Source organism: Microcebus murinus, chromosome 16 (assembly GCF_040939455.1).
Source record: "Microcebus murinus isolate Inina chromosome 16, M.murinus_Inina_mat1.0, whole genome shotgun sequence".
Lineage (NCBI taxonomy): Eukaryota > Metazoa > Chordata > Mammalia > Primates > Cheirogaleidae > Microcebus > Microcebus murinus.
The window spans coordinates 3,110,213-3,134,228 of record NC_134119.1 but is presented as its reverse complement, the minus strand read 5'-3'; the positions used below and the strand labels follow the sequence as shown (position 1 = coordinate 3,134,228).

General features: G+C 45.0%; 1 protein-coding gene across 1 annotated transcript in view; it reads left to right on the top strand.

Moving 5' to 3' along the window:
- Positions 1 to 24,016, top strand: part of CDH26 (cadherin 26) — a 46,298-nt gene that overhangs the window by 1,883 nt on the left and 20,399 nt on the right. The window contains exons 2-8 of the mRNA XM_075993345.1: positions 7,799 to 8,023; positions 9,774 to 9,935; positions 17,968 to 18,115; positions 19,682 to 19,848; positions 20,047 to 20,175; positions 22,201 to 22,386; positions 23,636 to 23,904. Coding sequence (XP_075849460.1) covers positions 7,799 to 8,023; positions 9,774 to 9,935; positions 17,968 to 18,115; positions 19,682 to 19,848; positions 20,047 to 20,175; positions 22,201 to 22,386; positions 23,636 to 23,904 — 1,286 coding nt within the window. The remainder of the gene's footprint in view (positions 1 to 7,798; positions 8,024 to 9,773; positions 9,936 to 17,967; positions 18,116 to 19,681; positions 19,849 to 20,046; positions 20,176 to 22,200; positions 22,387 to 23,635; positions 23,905 to 24,016) is intronic.

The following is a 24,016-nucleotide window of genomic DNA, read 5'->3' as shown; positions in this document are numbered from 1 at the left end:
CTCTGCACCTTAGCCGGAACAGGGGTGCAGCAGGAAACAGAGCAGAAGGGAAAACCTGAGTTGTAACGCACTCACTCTCACGGAACCTCTTTCTGAAAGTCGGTCTCATCTCCTTGGAGTCTGGAGAGTTTTCTTGGCCACATTTTGCCGCGTCAAGAGTCGTGATTGTTCTACTGTTCTCAACACTTTAATTTTATCTCCAATACTTTGTGGGATCCCGTTTATAGCAGCCCATGCTAGGATGGATTTTGAATATTTGCAGATCAAATCCTGTCCTCGTCTTCCCTCCCTGCAGCTAATCTCACCAGGAAAGAGAATGCTGTTCTCCTCCTCTTTCGTATGAATTACTGCAGCGCCCGGCAAGGTCATTGACCTCTGAGGGTGTGCTGTGGGGCAGGCAGTGGAGATTGCACTGTGGCCGAACTCCAGCGTTTGATGGCAGCGTCGTATATATTAATAGATTCCAGGGAAGCGAGACAGATAAAGAAAGCATGATCCAATAGGTGTGAGTTAAAGGTCAGAATCCCAGACCTTTAACTGGGCACAGACCTTTATACCCAGCAGGTGCTCAGCTATTTGCCAAGCTGGCCATAAGCAACTTCTTCCTTCCCTCCACATCGCTTTATGACCATCTCTGACATCCATAAGAAGCACCCTCCCCCCAACCCCGATCTCTACATTTAAAAATTGCCACCTGTTGTGCCAGAGCACTGTAATGTCACCAGCGTTTCCCTCTGAAATCCCCACGTCCTTGCCCTACGACAAAGTCAAGACTCTGTTCTGCAGGTTTGCAAATTCAGTGACAAGGAATGACAAGCCCCAGATGAGGAGTCTGTCTTCTCTTCTGGGTCCTTTCCTGTCCCGAGAGCCCATGAACCCTCAGCTTTGGGCTGTAGCAGCTTCAAAGACCAGAGAGGAGGGAGGTTTTAAGAGAATGAAATTGGACAAGGAGGAAAACCTACTATGTTTCTTTTTTGGTTGTTGTTAGTGGTGGTGTTTTTATCTAGGGAATTCTGAATGGCGTTCTCTCTAAAAAAAAAAATCATTAGCATTTATGCTCTGACCGATTCATTCTTTCACATTCTTTCAGCCCTTCATCCAAGGCCAGCAGAGCTGGTGGGGACAGGGGCAAAGCTGAGAGGGTCCACAGGGGACGGAGCAGGCTGGACTCAGTCCTGAGAGCAGGCGGAACCCAGCGTGGTTTGATGCTACAGCAGAGTGAAGTCTACACGCTTAGAAGGTCGCCAGGCTTCTGTGTAGAGACTGCGTTAGGAAAGTGTGTCAGTGTCCTGGCACTGCCAAAACAAAGTGCCACAAGCAGGGTGGCCTAAAATACGAGCAATGCATTCTCCTACAGTTATAGAGAACAGAGGTGTGAAATCAAAGTGCAGCAGCCCAACTCCTTCGAGGCCTCAGTGGGACCCTTCCTTGCCCCTTCCAGCTGCTGGTGGCCAGAGGTCCTTGGCGTTCCTCAGCTAGCAACCACATCACCACCATCTCTGTCATCACAGTCCTTCTCCCTTGGTGTCTGTGTGTCCCTGCTCTCCTTATAAAGGCACTAGTCAGCGGCCTAGGGCCCACACTAAACCAAAATGACTTCAGCTCAGCTTGTTTGTATCCACAAATATCCTGTTTCCAAATAAGGTCACAGGGACCGGGGATTAGGACTTCCTCATGTGTCGTTAGGGACAGTATTCAACCCACAACAGGAAGATGGGGTTGGACAGTGAGAGAGCAGTCAGGTGGCTTCCCCAGATGGTGAAACTTCAGCTATGGGAGGTGGAAACAGAGAGGAACTGGAAGACTGGAGGGAGCCTTAGGAAGACAAACGGACAGAACTTGGATGTGGGGACCAGAGAGGGGGAGGCGTCAAGGGTGACTCTGGAATGAGCAGGCAGGTGTCTTTCGTTGAGTTGTGGAGCCCTGAGGACGGGGCAGGTTTGTGAGAACACAAGCTGGGCTGTCGGTCTTGGACATGTTGGATTTGGGGTGCTTGTGGGAGATACAAGCAGGAATAGTATGTAGAGACTTGAACAGGAAAGGTGGCAAGCGCTCACTTAGCCCTTACTTTCCCTAAGTACTTAGTGCTGAGTGCTGTGAGTTAAAAAGGATTAATAACAGCACCTTCACGGTTGGACTATTGTAAGGATTAAATACATTCACACATGTGCACTTACTTGTGTGTGTGCACAGATGAGGCCATTCAGACTCAGAGAGGTTAAATTACCTGCCTGGTGTCACACAGCTGGTGAGGGATAGAACAGGATTTGAACTCAGGCTGTCTAAATTTGTACATCCACATGCTAACCATTAGTCCATAGTATCTGCACTAACCTGTGTTGTAGCCACTAGTCACGTGTGGCATTTTCAATTTAAATAATTACAATTAAATAAAATATATAATTCATTTCTACACTGGCACTAGCCACATTTTAGGTGCTCAGTTAGCCACATGTGGCTAGTGGCCAGCACACTGAGGGCACAGGTGAGAACATTGCCATCCTCACAGCATCCCCTGGACTGCCCGGTCCGAGCTCAGAAGGGAAGTATTGGGTGGAGACTTAAAGAACGTGCACAGGGCTCTCTCGTGGGAAATGCGGATGCTCACGTCTAGGATCCAGATTCTCCGCGAATGAAAGTGTGCATTCAAACATGAAGTGTTTTCAAGCATTTCAAGAAAGAACGGATTCCACACGGATCGCTTCGTTCTGCAGTACCTTACATAGACACAAGGCCTTCCTTTACTCAGCTCTCCCTCAAAAGTGCCGTGGCTACCCAGCCTGGGTGACATAGATTATGTGCCACAAGTCCACTATGCAATCATATGCCTGCCTGGCACCCACTGATAAAGTGTTTGGGCAACACTGCAGCTGGAGGAACCAGCTTCTGGAAAGTTCTCCCCCTCCTCACATTATAGAAAGCATTATGCAAATCTTTTAAATGGCATCCTCTTTGGACAAACTGCCTAAAATTGGCGTGGGGTGGTGAATATAAGAAGAACACTTACAAAGTCATTACAGCAGATGTAACAGTTTCTAGTCTCCCTACCTCACCCAGACCAGCCGCCTCACGTTCATTTCTAAGGCAGGGATGAGAGCAGAAATGAGACGCACAGTGAGGTGGGATTTCAGGTGTCCAGGGGTCAGAGTGTGAACATTCACCATTGCAAACCTCTTCTGAACGCTCCGGCTGGCTCTCGCATGACTGCCGTCTGTGCCATCTATGTGCTATCATACTAAAACGAAGGGCCCTTAGAGACGCTTTGTCTCATACCCTCAATTTACAGAAGGGGAAACTGAGGCCCAGAGAAGACATGAATCCTCAATATGCTCCTTGTTAATAACCTCGGCCTCCTGGAAATACATCTGTTTTAGAAACTGAATTCATTTCTTTATTCTTTTGCAAGAACTGCAATTTTCTCTATTTAAAATTATATACCTAGGTAGGCCGTTAATTTAAAACTACCAACATTAATCAAGAAGCATTCATTGTCTGAATAAATCGGTTTGATATTTTAGAACTCAAAGGGTTCAAAAATTCCTTTCCTTCAGGTAAATAGAAATATGGTCTGTGGCAGGAAACAAATATTATCATTATTTTGACATTAACAACACCCAATCATATCACCCACCCACCCACCGTGAGAGCAGCCGAGCACAAGAAATGAACATATAAAGGATGTTTCTTCATGTCCATGAAACCACTTTCTAATACGTGGTCCGCCGTGTCGTGACGTGATCTTGAATGAGGATAGATGATTCCGACAGGGGCCAGGCAACCACGGGGGAGGGTGGTCTGGCAGGATCTAGGTAGGCTAATGCACCCACTCTGTCCCACACAGGCAAAAACTCTAGGCATAAATCCTAGAGTTTTCCAAATTCCAGTTAGTGAAAAGAATGGCAGTGTTTTATTTATACATTTAACACATTTCCATAAATCTTTTAAATGTCCAGCTTAAAAGAAGACAGCTGGATTCTCCCCTCTGCTTCTGCATTCAGTCTGTTGTGATTGTTGCGTGGTAAGGGCGCGTGAAGAAGTGCTGGCCTCGCACAGACATGTGTTTGGAAAGGCAGAAATGCCGTGGACAGGTAACTGTGGACATTCTTTGCTATTACAGGCAGTAGTGTCTTAACAGTTACTTGCAATGTGGAATCTGAAACCATCTTAATGAACTTTCCTTGCTCTCTGACATGAAAATCCACTGGTCTCTCTTGCACGTTAAATGATTCTTTTACCTGGTGTGCTGATGATTAGGAAGCCATCAGCTCATTGAGTTATGCAGATATTCCCAATGTGGACATATTAATATTTCAGTCTACAAAATAAAAACTCACCTCCATTCATACCTCCGCTGACATGAGAAAGATCTTTATTTGTTGGGAAATTGTCAGACTCGTAGTGGTAGACACAACTCTTCTAAAATTCTGATTTTTGCTTGAAAGCTTAAATTTTGTCAGTGGGAACAGATACGGTCCATTTGTTTTTCTTAAAGTGACAGTCTCGCTTTGTTCACTATCAAGGAATGGTGCATCAAATACCCCAGCCTGAATCATCGGTTTGTCAGGGGTGCTTTGAAAGGAAATGGCATTGCATCAAAAACAGTGGCTCGTTCAGCTGGGGACTCGAGCAGGCGCACGGGCGCTTTTCCTCGAGACCAACATCCTGCTTTGACACGCAGCTGTCGTGCCTTCTACGCGTCTCCCGTGCAGTCACACGGAATATTTAAGACATGTACTCTCAAGTGTTGCAATCTAACAAATTAATGGTTTTTACTACTTCATCCGTTTTCAAGGGATGACAAGAATGAAGCAAATTAGCCAACCCTTTCATTCTTCTAGTGTTCTCTCTCTTTTCTGTTTTTCCTGCAAGCGCGTGGTGTGAAGAACACGCCGACCGCCGCCTCCATTTGTGCTGAGGCGTCAGCGACCCCGCCCACGTGTGCCCTGCCCTGTCGGTGCACACGCCGCACCACAGGGAGACGGGAGAGTAATGCCCCCGCCTTACTGTGCAGGATCTGGCCTTGTCGACGCTGGCAGGGCTGTGAGGACGCCTGCTTAACCTCACTTTGAAAACCGCTGGCACAGAGAAACTTTCCGTGTGCACATGGATGTTTATGAGCATAGCATTTTTTTTTTTTTTTTGGTAATAATGAAAAATTAGAACCAAGCTAAATGACCGTCACTAGGAGTGTGGATAAATATATTGTTGCCTATTTGTCCAGTGAAACTCTATACGGCAGTGAAAATGAATGAACTGGGGCTACAGGTATCAACACACACACCCGAAACAACTAAAGCACAATGTTAAGTAAAAAATAAATTATGGTAAATTATGGAATGGTGCTTACTGTGAACCATTATTTTACAAAGCTAAAACCAGAACCATAAAGAATTATATGTTGTTATGAATATATATATCATACATATTTATATAGGCATATATATATATGGCTTAAAACAAGGCTTAAAACAAAGGCTTAAAACATGCATAGAAATGCTAAATATAATTTAGGATGAGGATTACTTCTGAGGAAGGAAGAGAGAAATGAGATGAGGGAGGGGCACAAGGAGCTTTGATTTTATCTGTAACAATTTATATCTCTTAATACTCTGAAGCAAATATGGTAAAATATTAAGTTTTGATAGAACAAGGTGATGGATGTCACTAGTTTATTCTCTGTTTTCTCTGCATGCTTTAAACACTTTGTTATCAAATTTTCTTTTAAATGGGGAAACTATATAACAAGAAAAGGTTTTATTTAAAATGTTTGATTTTTTAAAGACAGACTTTCCCTTTTACTTTAATTAACAAAAATCTTAGTACTAAGTCGAATGCTCAATCTTAGTTACTCAAATAGTCTAAATCTTTTGGTAACTTTATTCTGATATAAAAATGTGTACGTTTAAAGGAAAATACAAAGAATTCTAAAATACCCTTTACAAGAATTCAGCAATTGTTTATTTTTTGTCCCATTTGCTTTATCCTGTTTATCCTGTGTGCACACTTTCTTTCTCCCTTCCTGTCCTTGCCCCCATGCCATGTGTATGCATGCACACACACACACATGCACACACATGCACACAAATGCACACACGTGCGCATAAATGCACACATATGCACACAAATGCACACACATGCGCATAAATGCACACATATGCACACAGGCTCACACACATGCACAGACACATTTCTGCTTGCTCTTGGTTCTGACATACATTGTGGAACTTTCTTCTTTCTGCTGCAACGATCTTAGTGAATATGTATTTTTGGGTGGAGGGCGAAGGTTGTTGAGATATAACTTATAAATAAGCAATTCTCAATGTAAATCATTATGTAAGTATAAAGTGTCAAGTTCTATTATTTTATTGATTATTGTAAATAATGTCTAAAAATAAGGGGAAAACAAGAAAAAAGCCCATTTAAATCCCATCACCAATTAACATTTGATGCTATTTTACATGTGTATATATATAATAAATACATCTGTGCTCATCTTGAATAAACAGTTCTATTTTCTACTTTGTTAATTAACATAACAGTACTCATATTTTATGGCTTTAAATGTCTCTGCCATTGCTAATAATATATCAGAATTCTTTTGGATATTTCTCCTATAATTAGAGGGGTAGTAATCATGAATTGTGATGTTAAGAAAAATAAATTATATTATCAAAACTAAATGCAGAAGTTCTTTTTTAGTGTTTCTAATTCTAGATTTATGTGACTCCAGGCAGTTTCTATGTGATCCTGATAAATATATTCCCTACTAATTAATGTCGTTTTTAAAGTCAACATAAAGACCCCATTAAGGTGCCCAACAAGAAAAAGATCATCTTACTAATCAAACAAAGGAGGGGTTTGGAAGTCACTTTCTTCATAAGTGAAGTCAGTCTCCACACTTTACTTGGAGACCGGATTGCAATGTTGAGTTCTTTAGTGCCCTGCCAATGTTTGGTTTGCAGAAAATGAAACAGTAACTCAATGTGGCCTTTCGGAATCTTGAGGAACTGCCAGAGAGTTTCAGATGATGCTTTTTATGTCTAATTAGAATATAAATAACCTGTGAACATCAGAAACCAACCATCCAGAGATAGCCTGGAGGTTTAACCACACCATTTTCTTTATGAAATGAAAATATATTGGCTGTAGTATTCTCCAGTATGCAGTCATGCACTCGCCACCACTGCGCGTTCTTGCCACAACCCCATGCCACCTTATGATTATGCACTTAGTATCCTTTTGGTCAATTCACTTTATCATTCAGTAATTTTTTTTAAAAAAAAGAATTTACATGTTTGTAGATAAAAAGTAATGTGATTAGAAACCAGCTTCACTTGTAATAAATAGACTGTAGCTGTAAAAATATACAATATAATGCAAACAAAACCATGTTGTTAAATTCTATCTAGAGTCTCTTGCCTGACAAAAAATATCTGAGCCCAAATTCTAAGTTTCTCCCCCGTCTCCCTGCTCAAAGAGAGATTGGTAGACAGAGAGGAATGAGAGGCCAACACCTCTGGAGGGGAACGGTCTCATGGACGATTTCGGGAAGCCGGGGCGAGGCCTGGAAAGGGGACAGCTTCCCAGCAGCTCTTTCCATGTCTACTGCAGGACGGCATTAGCACGTGATCGGCGACAATCTTTAACGTCCTGTCTGCGTATCCCCTACAATTATCTCACGAACCACAGAATGTCACTGGGTGGCACACGCTCCACGGTCAGAAGTGACTCTGAGGTTGCTCGGAGAACAGGCACTTGCCCTTTCCAAGTTTAGAAAGGACTGCTGTGGGGCTGAGAGAGAGAGGGGGCACGTGCCAAGTGTCCGCACGGGGCCTACCTGCGAGGTAAGGGCGCAGTCACCGCAGGCCGCTGGCATCGCCACCGTCCTCATCGTCGCCATTGTCACTGTAATTCCCAGGGAGAACGCCACGGGCCTCTACGGCGAACCAAGAGAAGATGGGTCATCACCACCTTGGAGCTGGAGGAGGAAGACCCTGGCCCCTTTCCCAAATTCGTGGGTGAGGTAAGGTGCCTCCTCTGGGGGAGGGACCCCCGTCCCCCCCTGAGTCAGCGTCCCCGCCGCACGGAATTCAGCCTTGAGGGGGCTGTGCTGGCGAGTCAGGTGCTGAAGTGGAGTGGAAGGAAGGCGGGACCGGGGCTCAGGACGCCTGCTTTCTGGATCCTGCCCCACCGCTGCTTGTGCGTGCGACCGCTCCCCGCGGCTGTGCGGTGAGAACCGCCTGTAGCAACAGGCTGATCAGTTCCGACGTGCAAGGCCCCTTTTCCTTGGCCCGTGCAGAGTCTCTCTTAAAGAGTTCATTGATTTTTCTTTTTTTAATGAACTCTTTAAAAGAGACTCTGCACCGGCCAAGGAGGGTGGTGGGCAGGTGGGAGGGGGGAGGAGGAGAAGAATTTATACTCACAAAATAGGTGCGATGCGCACCACCTGGGGCTAGGACGCGCTTGATGGTTTGGCAAGGCAGGGGGTGGGGGGAGGAATGGCAGGGGCAATATATGTAACCCTAACAATATTTGTACCCCCATAATATGATAAAATAAAATAAAATTAATTTTTAAAAAGTTCATTGATTAAAAATAGGAAGATTGTATTAAAAGTTCTGCCCTTCCAGAAGCTTTTCAAAAATTGGAAGCTCTGGCCACATGGAGCCCATATTCCCATGTGGCACAATAAGCTGGGGCTTGAGTTACCCAGATTACCGCGGTCTCCACCACTCGCCATGCCTCCCCATGCTGAGGCTGAGTCTCCACTGCTCAGCTCACTGGGGAAGACACATGATGATGCTGGAATCCCGGAACTTTTACACTCGCCCCATGTTGTTCCTTTCTGCTAACTTCCTGGCACTAGTGGGCCTTTGAATTATGTACTGATTAAGTTCTCCTATAGGTGTGACACTCTATGATTCCTAGAAAAAATTAAATATATTTTGTATTTTTGTAATATTTTTGAGAAGTGATATATGTCTACTGTTTAAAAAAAAAAAAACAAACCCAAACCCACAAAAGTTAGAGAAAGTTTCAAAGCCCTCTGGTTAAAAGACTCTCGAGAGTCAGGAGGATCGAGTGGGCTCCTGTTCCCACTGCACCACGTGCTCACTGTGGCAGTCGGACATCCTTAATGTGCCTCATCTGTACAGTGGGGTCGGTGATAGGTAGTACGTACGCTACAGCGATGTTGTAAAGATTAGATGTAATAGGAGAAGGCAAGCAAGGCATAGAGCAGTCCGGCTCATTCCAAGCTTCATCTAAGTGTCAGCTGTAGGATCACCGCTTCGCTTTCCCCCAAGGGATAATCGACATTCACAAACTGGTATGTATTCCTCCAGACATTTCTGTGCGCATTTGCTAATGCGATCCTGGATTAAAGAAGTGAGATCACATTACGTGTGTTGTTCTGCCACTGCCTGTCTTGTTTAAGGATGTGTCCTGCCCATCCACCTGTGGCAGGGCAAGAAAATCTTCAAAGGCTGCAGAGGATCCCATACTGTATGAAGGGAGTGTCGTTATATGATTTTTTTTTGTACCGATGGACACTTATGCTATATATAACAGTTTTTTTTTTAACCAATTGCAGCCAATATCTTTGTTCCCACATCTTTGCGTGTCTGTTTTTTTCTTTAGTGTGATATAAATCCTCAGCTGAGCCGCTGCTGGGTATGATTCCTCCAAGGTTCCTTTGATTCTGAGCTTTGACACCTGATCATCACAGTGGTTTGTTCTCATCCTTTGTTTCTTTCCATTTTTTCTCCTTCCAGCTGTTCAACAATATGTCTGAAAATAGGACGTTAATGTATTTAATCAGTGGACCTGGTGTGGATGAATATCCGGAGATTGGTTTGTTTTCTATAGAAGATCACAAGAATGGAAAAATATATGTTCACCGCTCTGTCGATCGTGAAACGACACCGTCTTTTATGGTATCTAAAATTTGATATATTATATTACCTAAGCTTGGATTTATTGTAAAGCTCTCGTAAGACTATTGTGTTTGGTAAGAATTATTTAAACTGATTATTTGCGAGGTTGTGGGAGATCCAGATACACACTCTGACAAGCTTTAGAAGAGTGCATGGGATGCAGGTTAATTTTGTAATCTTTTAGGCTGCTGGACTTTGGCTTTGCGACGGTTTCTGCAACTATACGAGCTGCTATAGACCTTTCTTCTAATGACCCAAATGATCGGGATATCTGAAAGCATTTGGGGATAGAGTCACAGAATGTCCATAAAATAGGCTAATTTAGGTTTTTATGAATGACACTTGAACTATGGAGACAAGCTGAAAACAGACCACATGGGTTGCCCAATGGCTGATGAATGAGGACTTGCATGCCTATTGCAAGTCTTACTGTGAAACCAGTTGTTCTTATGATTTCATCACCCCAACACTGTGGTCTATTATGAAGTTGAAATTCAGGTTCTAAGCCAGGAAAGGAAATTACAAACAAAAATGCCCAGAGCACATGGTGGAATATCATGTTACCCAGACGACCTTGCAGGGAGTGTTTAGATGGCCGGACTTTGCTCTATTCCCACTTCCGTGGGGCGGAGCTGCTGGGAACTGGGCTTGGTTCTCAGGCCTGCTTGGCTGCCAATGACTCTGCAGTCATTGCAGAGAAGATGTTGCCTGACATTCGAGAAAAGCAATTTGTGAAGCTTTCTCCAGTGGCTTCAAAGTATTTATATACACACTAAAATGGATACCCTTAACTCACCCGTAGGCTCTGGATCTCTAATTTTTAACCAGGCAGATATTGTCCCCAAACTTTGGCAGACAGAGATGACTCTCTCTAGGTGTCCTCTATGCATATAAACTCTCGCCTCCCTTCTCTGCAGAATTTGCAGTGTCTGTTAGAAAGAAGGAATATGGAGTCGTCTTAGGGGGCCCGGAGCCAATGCTTCTAAATCTTTTATGAGCAAACAGATCACCTAGGATCTTGGTAAAACGCAGATTCTATGCATATAAACTCTCGCCTCCCTTCTCTGCAGAATTTGCAGTGTCTGTTAGAAAGAAGGAATATGGAGTCGTCTTAGGGGGCCCGGAGCCAATGCTTCTAAATCTTTTATGAGCAAACAGATCACCTAGGATCTTGGTAAAACGCAGATTCTATGCCGGTAGGTCGGGGCGGGGCCTGAGGCTCTGCATTTCTGACAACCTCTCGGGTGATACGGATGCTGCCGGTCCACGAGCTGCTTCTGCGTGTCGGGCAGGGCAGGGAAGGGCTAGTGACGGTCACAACCTGTGCAAGGACGAAATCAAACATTCAGGGCTTGTTTGCTGCTGTCGTTGTTTGTTTGCTTTTAACATTTTAAATGACGTATTAAGGGTTGGCCTTCACAATGATTAATGTGGGGCCTTGTGCCTAGAAGCTGATGACGCTTAACTCAAATCTCTAAGAGCATTTTCTGAAACTTGGGGTTGAGATGGAAACGCTTGGCCCATCTCAGGTGGGTCCTGAGTGCCATTTGGAGCAAAAAGTGAAAGCACGGAGGGGAAACAAAGTGGCAGCCCCACTGGCTCTGGTGTGTCAAGATTTCAAGGCTCTATGCTTGGACCTTCCTGGTGAAGCCAAATCCATGTTCTAATCCCCCAAAACGTGGACTGCAGTTGTCCTTTCATATTGAGTTAGGTAATTATTGGATACTTGGTCCCTTCATTTGACTACAGACTCCCATGAGGGAAGACACAGGTTGGAAGTTCTGAGCCTCCACCTTGCCCATCAAACTCTGTCTGGTTACCCTGTTCTCATTACCTGCCAGTTCTCACTACCTGAAATGTGCACTTCTGTGTGTGTCTGATTCTCTGGGAAAGTCTGCCATTTTCCCTGAGTCAAGATTAGGGCTCTTCACATAGTGGTTTCTCTGTTAGTTAAGTTGGATGAACGAATAAAACAATGAATGGGCACAGTACAATGTAGTCTCTGCACTGCAAGGTGTTGTGAATTGGATTGTGTTTCCCAAAGAGATACGTTCAGGTCCTAACTCATGGCACTTGTGAGTGTGACCCTATTTGGATATAGGGCCTTTGCAGATGTAATCAAGTTAAATGAGGGCATACAGGATCGGGGTGGGCTGCAACCCAGTGGGAGATGAGGGAATTTTGGACACAGACAGACACAGAGGACAATGCCATGTGCAGATGGAGGCAGAGAGTGGGATGATGCCAAGGAACATGGAGCCTGCAGTTAACCACGGAAGCCAGGAGACAGGAGACATGGGACAGACTCCCGCTCAGAGCCTTTAGAAGGAACCAACCCTGCTGACACCTTAATTTGGGTTCTAGCCTCTAGGACTGTGCGAGAACAAATTTCTGTTGGAAGCCACCCAGCCTGTGGTACTTTGAAATGGCAGCCACAGGAAACCAACACACAGGGTTTACACACGAGTTAGAAACACATGCAGCAGCCCGACGAGAAGGATTGCCAGCCACAAAGAGTGTCAGAAGCCAAGTGTCCTGTGAATACTACACAAATCGAGCATCCTAGCTTATCCGTCCGCTTCTGTGGGAGAACATTCATTAATGTGATTGGTTTTGGCAGCCCATCAAGACAGGCATTGTTAAAAATCAGGGAAACCTAATGTAGTGGCAAAAAGACATCCTAGTAGCACTGCTTTACTCTTGAAGACCCTGAAGGAATCTCTAAAACTAGCCAGAGCAAAAAACCTGTCTTTGGGAGGAGGCGGGGTGGGGGGTGGGGAGCAAACTCCTCATTAATTCCCGAAAGTTATGAGAAAGCAGTTGGGAATTGCTGTAAGATATAAGACAGAGTTGGAAAGGAAAAGTCTGACTTTTGTCTGCGTGGGAATCTTATCTATTTATATCAGAATATGCTCATTTTCACAGGATACCAACACACCTCAGAATTCATCCTTTCCGATTCCTCGAAACAACCAAGTATCTGTCTTTATCCCCACATAGCTGTCTTTGCCTGCTCCTAGCCTATCCATTAAGTGATTTCGTGTTTTGCTCTTGGCAGTTGCACTGTTTCCATATGCTCATTTGTGTGCAAGACCTCAGATCTCATGCATGTAATTCCAAATAGCCATACGGTGATTCATCATGTAACTGCACCATGGTGTGTTTATCCGAGGGTATAAATCTTAAGGCCATAACAAAAGGCTGAAAACACTTTCCAAGTGCAGAAAATATCCATGACATTTCCTTTCTCCATTGTAGTTCTAACTCCCCCGAAATTCTTAGCATCCTGCCAAAGAATAAACAGCACTTGTGCTTCTCAGGCATCTTACTCAGCTGAAGGTCTCGGATGTAGCTTTTAGGGTAATAAATGGAATACAAAATAATAAACATAAAACAAACATGTACTTCTTGCTTGTAAGTGGAAGGATTACAGTTGGTGCAGTTTTGGAGCTGAAAGTCAAGGCGATCAAGGGCAAAGAGTTGCCGGCACGGTCATAAATTATGGAGGAGAATGTGGAGATGGTGCGTGGGAAAGCCAATTTGCTAGCACAAAAATTTAAAAATGTATGTTAGAGTCCCCGGAGCAGACCAGTGCAGTAGCAGAAGCCCTGCAGCCTCCTCCCGTCTCTCTGTGGGGGAGGAGGGGAGCTGCTCCGGACCGGGCTTGGGCCCCGCCAGGAGGCCTGGTGGGCCCCGGCGGAGGAAGCCCACGAGTGACAGCAAGTCTGCAGGAAGGAGGCCCGAGGAGCCGCCACGGCGGAGGCAAGCTGGGGGCCCTGAGGCGAGGGGCTGGGGGGGTTGCTGCCGCTGGAAGCTTTCAAGGCCCCGAGACGGGTGCTGTCTGGGAGCCCCCACCCTGGGCTCTGAGGAGCCAGAGGGAGACATGGGCAAGAGCTGGCCCACGGTGCAGTCCCCACCCCTGACTGGCCTTGAACCCGGGCTACTTGGCCTCCATGCGGAGAGCAGAGTAGCCCCGTGGCCTCCCCGTGGTGCAGAGCTGGACGGCTGCCTCCCTCCAGGGCTCCTGCCGGAGGAGAGGAGTCGTCTGCCTTACGAGCTGGGGCTCCGTGAGTCCTGCTGGCCCCGCGTGCTCCCAGCGCCCCCAGGCAGGGTCTCACCTGGACACCAGCTGCTCCTCGAGAACCCGTGGACCCCTTGCAAAGCGGCTCTGCCTGGGCTGCTCCTCAGTGCGGTGTTTGTGACCTTTCCTGTGTCTTGTATTTATTTGTTATATTTTAGTAAATACGTAGTTATTTTTGTTTTATAAGTAAGGACATGATTTTTTAACATGTATGGACTTTATTTTTCAACGCAGTCTTAGACTCACAGAGCAATGGGATGGAAAGTGAAGAGCGTCCCGTCTGCGTACCCCCAGCCCCGCCTTCCTCCCCTGCCAGAGCTCGCAGTCCGGGTGCACCTGTTATAACCCACGAGCCGGCATTTTGCGTTAGTATTGACCAAAGCGTGTCCTGTCTGAGAGCACTCACCCTTGGTCTTATACTTTCTATGGGGTTTGACACATGTATAATGACACGTATGACCATGGCAGGGTCGTACACGGTAGTTTCACTGCCCTAAAAATCCCCTGTGCTCCACCTTTTCGTCCCCTTCCCCCCGACTCCCCAAGACCGCGGCAACCGCTGATTGTTTTACTCTCTCCGAGGTTTCGCTTTTCCCAGGATCTCGTAGCTGGAATCATAGGGTGCCTAGCCCTTGCAGACTGGCTTCTCTCACCCAGCGGTGTGCATTTAGGGCTCCCGCATCTTCTCATCACCGTACGATACTCCATTGTTGGATGGACCACAGTCTGCTTATCCTTTCACCCACCGAAAGCCGTCTTGTTTGCTTCCACATTTTGGCAATTATGAATAAAGCTGCCGTAAACGTTCGTGTGCAGGTTTTCGCGTGCACACACGCTTTCAACACGTGGCTGGATGGTATGGGAAGAGCATATCTGGTTTCGAAAGGAACCACCAAGCTGTCTTCCTAAGTGGCTGCACCATTTTGCATTCCCGCCAGCGATGAGGGAGCATTCCTGTTACTTATACGTACTTTCCAGGTGTAAAATTAATGAAGGCTTCTCATAAAATTTTAAACAATAGAAAAACCCATGAAATAGTAATGAAAAATCTTGCCCTACCTCCTAACTTTTCTCTCTGTTCTCATTCCACAGAGGGAGAATGGAAACCACAGAGAAGTTACAACATTCACATTCTTCACTTACTAGATTTAATATAAAATATTTTTATAACTTCTTGGACACTGCAATGACCTTAGAACCCTTAACTACATTTACTCCTTCCACATTTCATGTTTATTGCTGAGCAGTGGTATTTTATACATCAAGCTGAAGGACACTTGGGTTCTTTTCTGTGTTTGGTGATCATACCAAAACTGCTATAAATCTACAGTTTTTGTGTGAACATCGGTTTTCATTTGGGGGGGAGAAGTAGGAGTGTCTTGGATCACACAAGTATATGTTTAACTTTATAAGAAATTCCCGGATTAGTTTTCAGAGTGGCTGAACAATTTTGCATTCTCACTAGACACGTGCGAGAATTCCGGAATGCTCCGTGCCTTTGGAAGCTCTTGAGATTGTCGGGTTTTTCAGTTTAGCCATTCTAACAGCCGTGTGGTGGTAGTAGCTCACTGTGGCTTTCAGTGTGACTTCCCTAATGACAAATGATGCCTTATTTGCCAGCTGTAGATCTTCTTTGCAGAAGTATCTGTTCAAACCCTTTGTCCATTTTAAAATTGTGCTGTTTGTGTTCTTATTACCGAGTTTTGAATACAAATCCTTTTTCAGCATGTGATACGCAAATGTTTTCCCTTAGCCAGTGGCTTTGTCTTCTCATTCTTTTTAACAGTGTTCTTCACAGAGCAAAAGTTTTAAGTGTTGATAAAATCCAATTAATCAATATTTTTTTCTTCTGGATCATGTTTTTGGTGTCATATTTAACACATGATCATGGGGATTTTTTTCCCTTTTTTGGCTATAATTTTCATAGTTTTGTGTTTTACATTTAGGTCTATGATCTACTTTGAGTTAATTTTTGTCTCAGGTGTCAGATGTAAATCCAGCATCCAGCGTTTTGTTTTGTTTTTGTTTTTGCATATGGACATCCAGTTGTGGCAGCACCATTTGCTGAAAGACTGTCCTTTCTCACTGAGTTGGCTTTGCATCTTTCTCGAAAATGAATCAACTGTATTTTGTGAGCTTATTTCTGCACTCTTTATTCTGTTCCAGTGATGTGTGTATTTATCTTTCCACCAATACTATGCCCTCTGGATTATTGTATCTTTATAATAAATCTTGAAATGACATAGTGTAAGTCCCCTTTTTATTTTTCAAAATTATTTTGGGTATTCAAATCTCTTTGCCTTTCCATATAAATTTTCAGATCAGCTTGTTGATATCTCTAAAAACTTCTGCTAGCCTTTTGGTTGGGCTTGTACCAAATGTACACATCAATTTGGGAGGAACTGCTGTCTTGGCAATGTTGAGTCATTAAGTCCATAAACACAGAATATCTTTGCATTCAATTAGGTCTTCTTTAATTTCTTTCATAAGTGTTTTACAGCTTTCAGGAAACAGATCCTGCATACATTTTATATTTGTAAATGGTCCTGTTTTTAAAATGTTGGTTTCTAATTATTCATTGCTGATCTATAGAAATGTAATTGACTTTTACATATTAATGTTCCACTTATGGCATTGCCAAAATTGATTTAAATGTGGAATCAGCCTTATATTCTCAGGGCAAACCCCATTTGCTCATGATAAATATTGCTGGATACTATTTGCTTATATTTTGTTGACGATTTTTGAGTCTAGGTTTACAAAGGATATTGTTCTGTAGTCTTCTTGTAATTTTTAAAAATCTGACTTGGTATAATGATAACGTTAGTCTCATAATAAGTTGGGAAGTTTTCCTTCCTTTTATATTTTCTCGAAGAGACTGTGTTGAATTGGTATTACCTCTTCCTTCCTATTTTGCTAGAATCTACCATTGAAATCATCTGGGCTTGCAATTTTTTTTTGTTTTTATTTCATGGAAGATTTTAAACTACAAATTCCATTTCTTTAATAGACATAGGACTGTTCAGGCTATCTATTTCTTCTTGAGAAAGTCTTGGCAGTTTTTCTCTCTCAAGAATTTGGTCCATTTCATTTCAGTTGTCGGATCCGGTGGCATAAACTTGGCCGTGCTCTTCCTCGTTATCCTGTTAGCATGTGTGGGGTCCACAGCAGCCCTTCTCTCAGTCTTGGGGTTGACACTGTCTCCCCTGTGGCTCATCAGTCTTCCTAGAGGGTCATCCATTTAATTGACAATGTCAAAGAACCAGCTTTTGGTTTCATGACTTCATTCTTTCATTGTTTTCCATTGCACTGATACATTCTGCTCTTGCCTTTGTCATTCCTTCTTTCTGTTTGGGTTTAATATGCTCTCTTTTAAAAAAATTCTTAAGATAGACACTTAAATTTTTGATTTGAGACCTATTGAAGGGAAAGTCTTTACACATGTGTGTTTGAGGTGGATGGACCTATCTTAGCCACGTACAGAACCTAGCACGTCAGTGGCTGTGCTAGTTGCTGTAGAAGTTCGCTCCCCCACAAACCTCAGAGTGCCTGCCACCTGCAGTGTTGCAGCCACACTTAGTAGTGTATTCATTTCTCATGACAGTGCTGATGGCTGTAGAAAATGAAGCTCATAAGCATCTTGCCTGTGTTTAGGTGGGGTGGGGGGGAGCTGAGATTTGAACCTGGTGATAACTGATCGATTGTTTTTTCTAGTCAGTGCATTGATTTGTTCTACGCATTTATTGAGCACCTAGTCTGTGCCGGCACTGTGCGCTGCCCTGAGCTTACACAGACCTACATGGTGCGTGAAAGCCATCTGATTCCTGAGCTCAGGAGCTGTCAGTCTATCGGAGGAGACAGATACAAAACGCACAATCACGCCGCCAGTCGTTTGGGTCGTGTCATCGAGTAAATGTTTCTGCAACATTTATGCCGTTCTCCGCTTCCCAGGTCTGCTTTGATGCCGTGGATCGCTCAACAGGGGAAATTGTGGATAGATCCTTGATTTTCAACGTTAGAATCAGGGATGTAAATGACCACGCACCCCAGTTTCCTGAGAAGGAATTTTACGTCAGTGTGAAAGAGAACCAAGCTGCAGGTGTGCGGGGCTGGGGGCGGACGGGGGGTGGGGAGGTGGGGAAGGGGTGTGGCCCTGCAGGGCTTCTGCCCCTGCTCTGTCTTCCTGCTCTGGTGCCGCCGAGCTTGATCCTTGCCGTCTTCACGGAGCTTTTACCGTTCACATCGCAAAGGTCGCGGGCCCTGCATCAGAGCAAAACGCTTTGAGGTCCGTCGGCCTCATTGTGTATTGGCCATAAACTGATGCAGACATTGTGTCCGTTGGAAGAGCTGATATGTAAATGCCGATCTAAAAATAAAGCCACATTCAGTGAAGGAAAAAGAGCTGGGTGGTGAGTTCCTGATTATCTCTGCCAATTTCTCATCTGTAAAACGGCAACAAGATGAAAGTCTCTGAGTTACAGATACTGTGAGTCTTTAAATCCCAATCACTCTAAGTAGAATGTGGATTATTTTAATAACAAGAAATTATTTAACTTTTAAAATATACTTTACGAAATTTGGAAAATTCTGAGAAATGAAAACACTGCAAAAGAAAGCATCTTTAATACTACTAATGAGAGATACATACCATTAATATTTTAGTTTGTATCCTTTCAATATGTTTCTTTGCATTTTATGTTTATATATACACGCTATATGTTATGTGTATGCAGTCGCAGATTTGTATTTATAATGTACAATGCATATTCATATATGCATACATTGTTCATCTTTATTTAGCACAAAATGTGTGTGTGCACATATTAAATATTTACACATATTGGGCGTGCTTTTTTATATGTGTATATTTATGAATTTCCTTTTTTAGAAATGCGATTTTACTGTTTGTAAATAAATATCCTCCTGCAGCATCCTACTGAGTAATATGCTACGATGTGCTTTAAAGTGTTCAGCCAATCTTCTTTCTATTGATGAACATGCATGTTTTGTTGTCACTTTTTGTTATTTTTATAAAGTACATTTCAACGAACAGATGTAAGCTATAATAAATCTCTGTCCCAACCCAGCACTATTGACCTAGCACCAACTCAGGGACGTGGACTTGACGGTACCACCTGCACACACGATTTCAGTGCCCCCATTTCTCATCTGCCAGCAATGTGCACACGCGTGTCCACACATGTTGTCTTTGATGATTATGGGATTCGACTTTTTTTTCCAGTTGCTTTTTTCTTTCTTTTGTCTATTTTTTTGTTACCATGTTTGTTGTTTTTCTTCTTGGTTTTAACCTCTGCATTCCATATTGAGCATAGATCTGCCTGCCATATATAAATCAAATACGTTTTCCTGCTTTATCATTTCCTTTTTAATTTTGTCTGTAGTTTTTTGCCATACATTTTAAAATGTAACCCGATCTATCTGTTTAGTCCTTTAAGCCTTCTGCATTTGCAATCATGACTTAAAAAGGTATTTTTGACCTTATGGCTATTTAAATATTCAACTTTATCTTGTCTAGTGTGTCTATAGTTTGATTTTATATTCAAATACTTCATTCATTCATGCCATTTAATAAATAATTCATCCTCTTAGTGGTTTGATAGGGTGCCTTTGTCCAACAGTAACAATTAAAAAAATTTCTTTCCAGGTCAACCTATTTTTCAGGTGTTAGCAGTTGATTTGGATCAAGAAAACACTCCAAATTCTCAAGTCCTTTATTTCCTCGTTTCTCAAACACCATTACTGAAAGAAAGTGGTTTCCGGATTGATCGTATCAGTGGAGAAATAAAACTCTCAGGATGTCTAGATTACGAGGTTATGTGGATTTTATTATTTAAAAAAATACGAAATGTGCTGCCTATCTTTGAGCCCCAGGCTTAGATTCTGTGTTTGCAGTGGGGAACCCTCTGTGGCTAGACTTGCTATTGCAATTGCTACATGGAATATTTTCTTTATTACTATTTTCCTGTCCTGTGTTTTAAGGGCCTAACTTCCCTTTTCCTCCCCACATAGACTGCGGCCCAGTTTACCCTCGTAATCAGAGCCCAGGACGGGGGAGAGCCATCCCTGTCATCCACAGCCACGGTCCACATCCACGTGCAAGACGGCAACAACCACCTGCCTACGTTTGCCCGGGAGAATGTAAGCTGCCTGGGCCGCCCCCAGCTCTAAGCCCCAGAGCAAAAGTCCCCTGGGGCCTTAAGTTATCTTGGGCATCACCCGAGATAACAAACAGTTCTCCAAAGGCACGTAAGCTAAAACCAAGAAGTCAAACCATATCCACTGAGAGGCACGTACCAATAGAAACAGGAGCTAACATTCTGGCTGCTTTGTGCCAGATGCCATGCGAAGCACGTTTACGTGCAGTTTTAACTGTTGAGAGCACCAAATGATTTCTGTTTCGCAGATGAGAAAACTGAGGCCCAGGAGAGGTAGGGAATCCCTGTTCATTGAAGTCAGGGTTCCCCAACTTACAACACTGGGCCGGATCATTCCTTGGGGTGGTGGCTGTTCTGTGTGTGACAGGATCCTTGGCAGCACCTGTGGCCTCTGCCTACTAGATACCAGCAGCAGCCCCTGGTAGGGACAACCAAAAATGTCTCCACACAACGCCGAATGTCCCCTGGGAAGCAGACACTCCCTTGGTTGAGAGGTCTAGACTTGAGGTTTTCACACTGTTCAGGGTTCTAGAGGGGGTGACGCGCAGGTAGTCTTTGGCCCTGCCTTCCTCACCTTGCCGGTTTACATACTGGGGCTCCACGTACGATGTCGCAGGCTCCGGACCCTCGGGCTTTACGACAGCACTGAGAACGCTGTGTAACAGGTGTCCTCAAACGACAGCCCGAGGGCCACGTGCGGCCCGCTGAGGACATTTATCCGGCCCGCCGGGTGTTTTTGCCGCCGCTGCCTGTCCTGCTTAGCAGCCGGCTCGTCCCGGGCCCGCAGTGCGCATGTGTGGAATGTGCACCGCACTCTCCAACGGCCACCAACGGTCTGAGGGACAGTGGACTGGCCCCCTGTTTAAAAAGTTTGAGGACCCCTGCTGTGTAAGACCCTTGGGAAAACCTCATCAAGGCATGCAAGACTGTAAGGAGATAAGAATACTCAGGATCTCTTTCCAGTTTTTTTATTTTTTTACTATCCTATATGTATTTTTAAGAAGTAAATTATCCATTATGTGTCCCTGTTTCTCCTGGACTCCCAGTCAGGCCTTTCTTTCCTGACTACCCAGTTAAAACACTCACACTCCCTTCCTGGGACACACTCCAGCCCTTTGTGCTTTCTTCTTCTTCATGGTGTTCTATTTAATTAGTTAGTTTGTTTCAGTTATTGTCCAAATGGCCCCTACACACACACACACACACACACACACACACACACACACACACACACACACTCAGTTGTCAGCTCCCTGAGGATGGGGTCATTGCCTGTCTTGTTCACAGCATCTAAAACAATCTGGTACCTAGCAGCTGTTGTTGAATAAATGACGAAAACAAGGATTATTAAAAGGTGTCATTTAAAATTAAAAAAAAATATTGTATAAACCAAAGTCAACTGTTTTCAAATGAAGGCACCCCACAGAGAGTACATAATGACTACAAAATAATATTATGTTTGAACCTTGTTTTAAATTCCTTCCCTGGCTTGATAAAAAGCTGAGCTCTCAAAACGAAGGCGGGAACAAATAGAGCCTGCTATCTGGATGTGCTCGTCTGGATACATTGCCACCAAAAGAGACACTGAGCAACGGGCTGTTTTAAAGATCTACATGTAACCACAAGTAGTAACCACAAGTGTCCTGTTTTAGGAGAAGAGCTAGGATTTTTAGGGAACATAAAGTGTATTATTATTTTTAAAATTCTTAGAAAGATAGTGCATGGAGTTGGACCTAAGAGGGCTTTGAAAATTATTCAGCTGTAGACAACAGATCACAGGTAGGAGGGGCGAGAGGTTCCTTCCTGAAGCTCCTGCCTCAGCAGCGGAATCTCGGAATCTCACACCCCAACGCCAGTCCCAGCAGCATCAGGCCTGTCCAGGCCGCTGGGGGTTGTGCCGGAGACCTACACTTTCTTCCTCCCCCTCTTCCTTCCTCCCTCCCCCTACCCCCTCCAAATTGCATTTTTCTTTGTCTCCATGACACGGACACGATGTGGCCTCTTTCAGTACAAGATTCAGATTTCTGAAGGTCAAGTCACCCAGGGCCTGTTGCGTCTCCCGGTTCAAGACCGCGACTCGCCGGGGACAGCAGCTTGGAGAGCACAGTTCAACATACTGCACGGCAACGAAGAGGGGCACTTTGACGTTTTGGCTGACCCCGAGACCAATGAAGGCATCCTAAATGTTATCAAGGTAAAGCCATGACACGCCAGCCAGTGGCGGCAGACGCCGAGGTCCCTTTCCTCGGAATAACTGACAGTGAACTAGGAAACGAACAGCGTGCGGACGCTTGGGGTGTGAGCTGGGGACCCTCTGCACCCCGTGTCACCCCGTGTCACCCCATGATGCAGGCAGGGCCGCGTCGCCACTTCTGTGCTTGGGCTGATCCTCCTCCCACCACAGTAATGTCGACACTAAAAATTATTTGCGACGTTGCCTAAAGGTTTCGCCATGTGTTTTGTCTTAGGCAAAATGTAATAGATTTACACGGGCCCCTAAAATGTTTACTTTTTCCTGATGTGATAAAAAAAAAAGATGAAAATATATTCTTCAACCCTAGACGTTCTTCTTTTCTTCCTGTGAGTTTTAAACGTTTAGAACGTTTAAAGTTCAAAAGAGATGAAAACATCCGCGTGGCCCCTGAGAGGATGGTGTGCCCCTGGCAGGCGCCCACTTGTGCCTTACGGAGAAGTCGGCCCTGGAGGACAGCGCTCCTAACTCATTCTGCTGGGAGGGGAGCTGAAGCCCAGAGAGGTTGAGCCCTTTACAAGAAGTCACACAGCTTGAAAACAGTGGAGTAGAGATTCTGACCAGGGCAGTCTGACCCCACTGCCTCCAGTCTTCATTAGCTCTCAGCCAGCCCCTAGAATGATCAAGGCCTCTCATGCAGGGCAGGTGAGTCACCTGCAAAACGCACCGAGACTCTGCCTGAGAGTTTTAACAAGCCCCCAGGTGCTGCTGATGGCCCACAGACTGTGAATAGCAAGGGTCTGAGACTCTACACCAGGTGGCCGGGGTGGAACTTTCCAAACGTTCCCCAGCCTTGCGATCCTTTTAAGTCACTGACCACTCTGTACCCTGAATAACCATGATCATTAATATCTATATTTCCCTAAGTTCCCTGACTTTCTGCAGCGTGGCTGCCGCATGAATGTTTCATTAGGTTATGGTTTTTGTTGCATTTTTCATGACCCTCTGATGGATGGTGGCTCTGTTCAGCCAGAGAGGAGGAGGAAATAAAAAAAAAAAAGAAAGAAAGAAAAGAACTCCATAAATGATTTGAAAAATGCGCTGAAGACTGTCTTTTGATCATTATCAAAGACAACGTAAATAGTGCATGAAGTGCGAGAGCCACACGCTGTGAGTCCGTGGCGCGTGCTGGGTGCTGGGCCTCTCGGGCCGGCGGGGCGGCGGGAGCTAACGAACCCCCTCTGGCTTTCAGCCTCTGGACCACGAGTCGCGCCCGGTGCGCAGCCTCGTCATCTCCGTGGAGAACGAGGAGCCGCTCTTCTCCTGCCAGAGGGGCGAGCTCCGGCAGCCCAGGGGGGCCGCGGCAAGCGCCACCGTGAGTGTGCAGGTGGCCGACGCCAACGACCCACCCGCCTTCCACCCCGAGAGCGTCGTGGTCAGCTTAGAGGAGGGCGCCAGGCCTGGGACCCCGCTGGGAACGCTCAGCGCCATCGATCCCGACGGCCCCGCAAGCCAGATGAGGTGAGGGCAGAGGGACAGGCGGGCAGCGGTGCGTGCACTCGGCAGCCACCGAGAGGAGGGGCCTTCTGCTGGACAGCTGGCTCCTCCCATGCGTTCAGGGGTGGACTAAGCC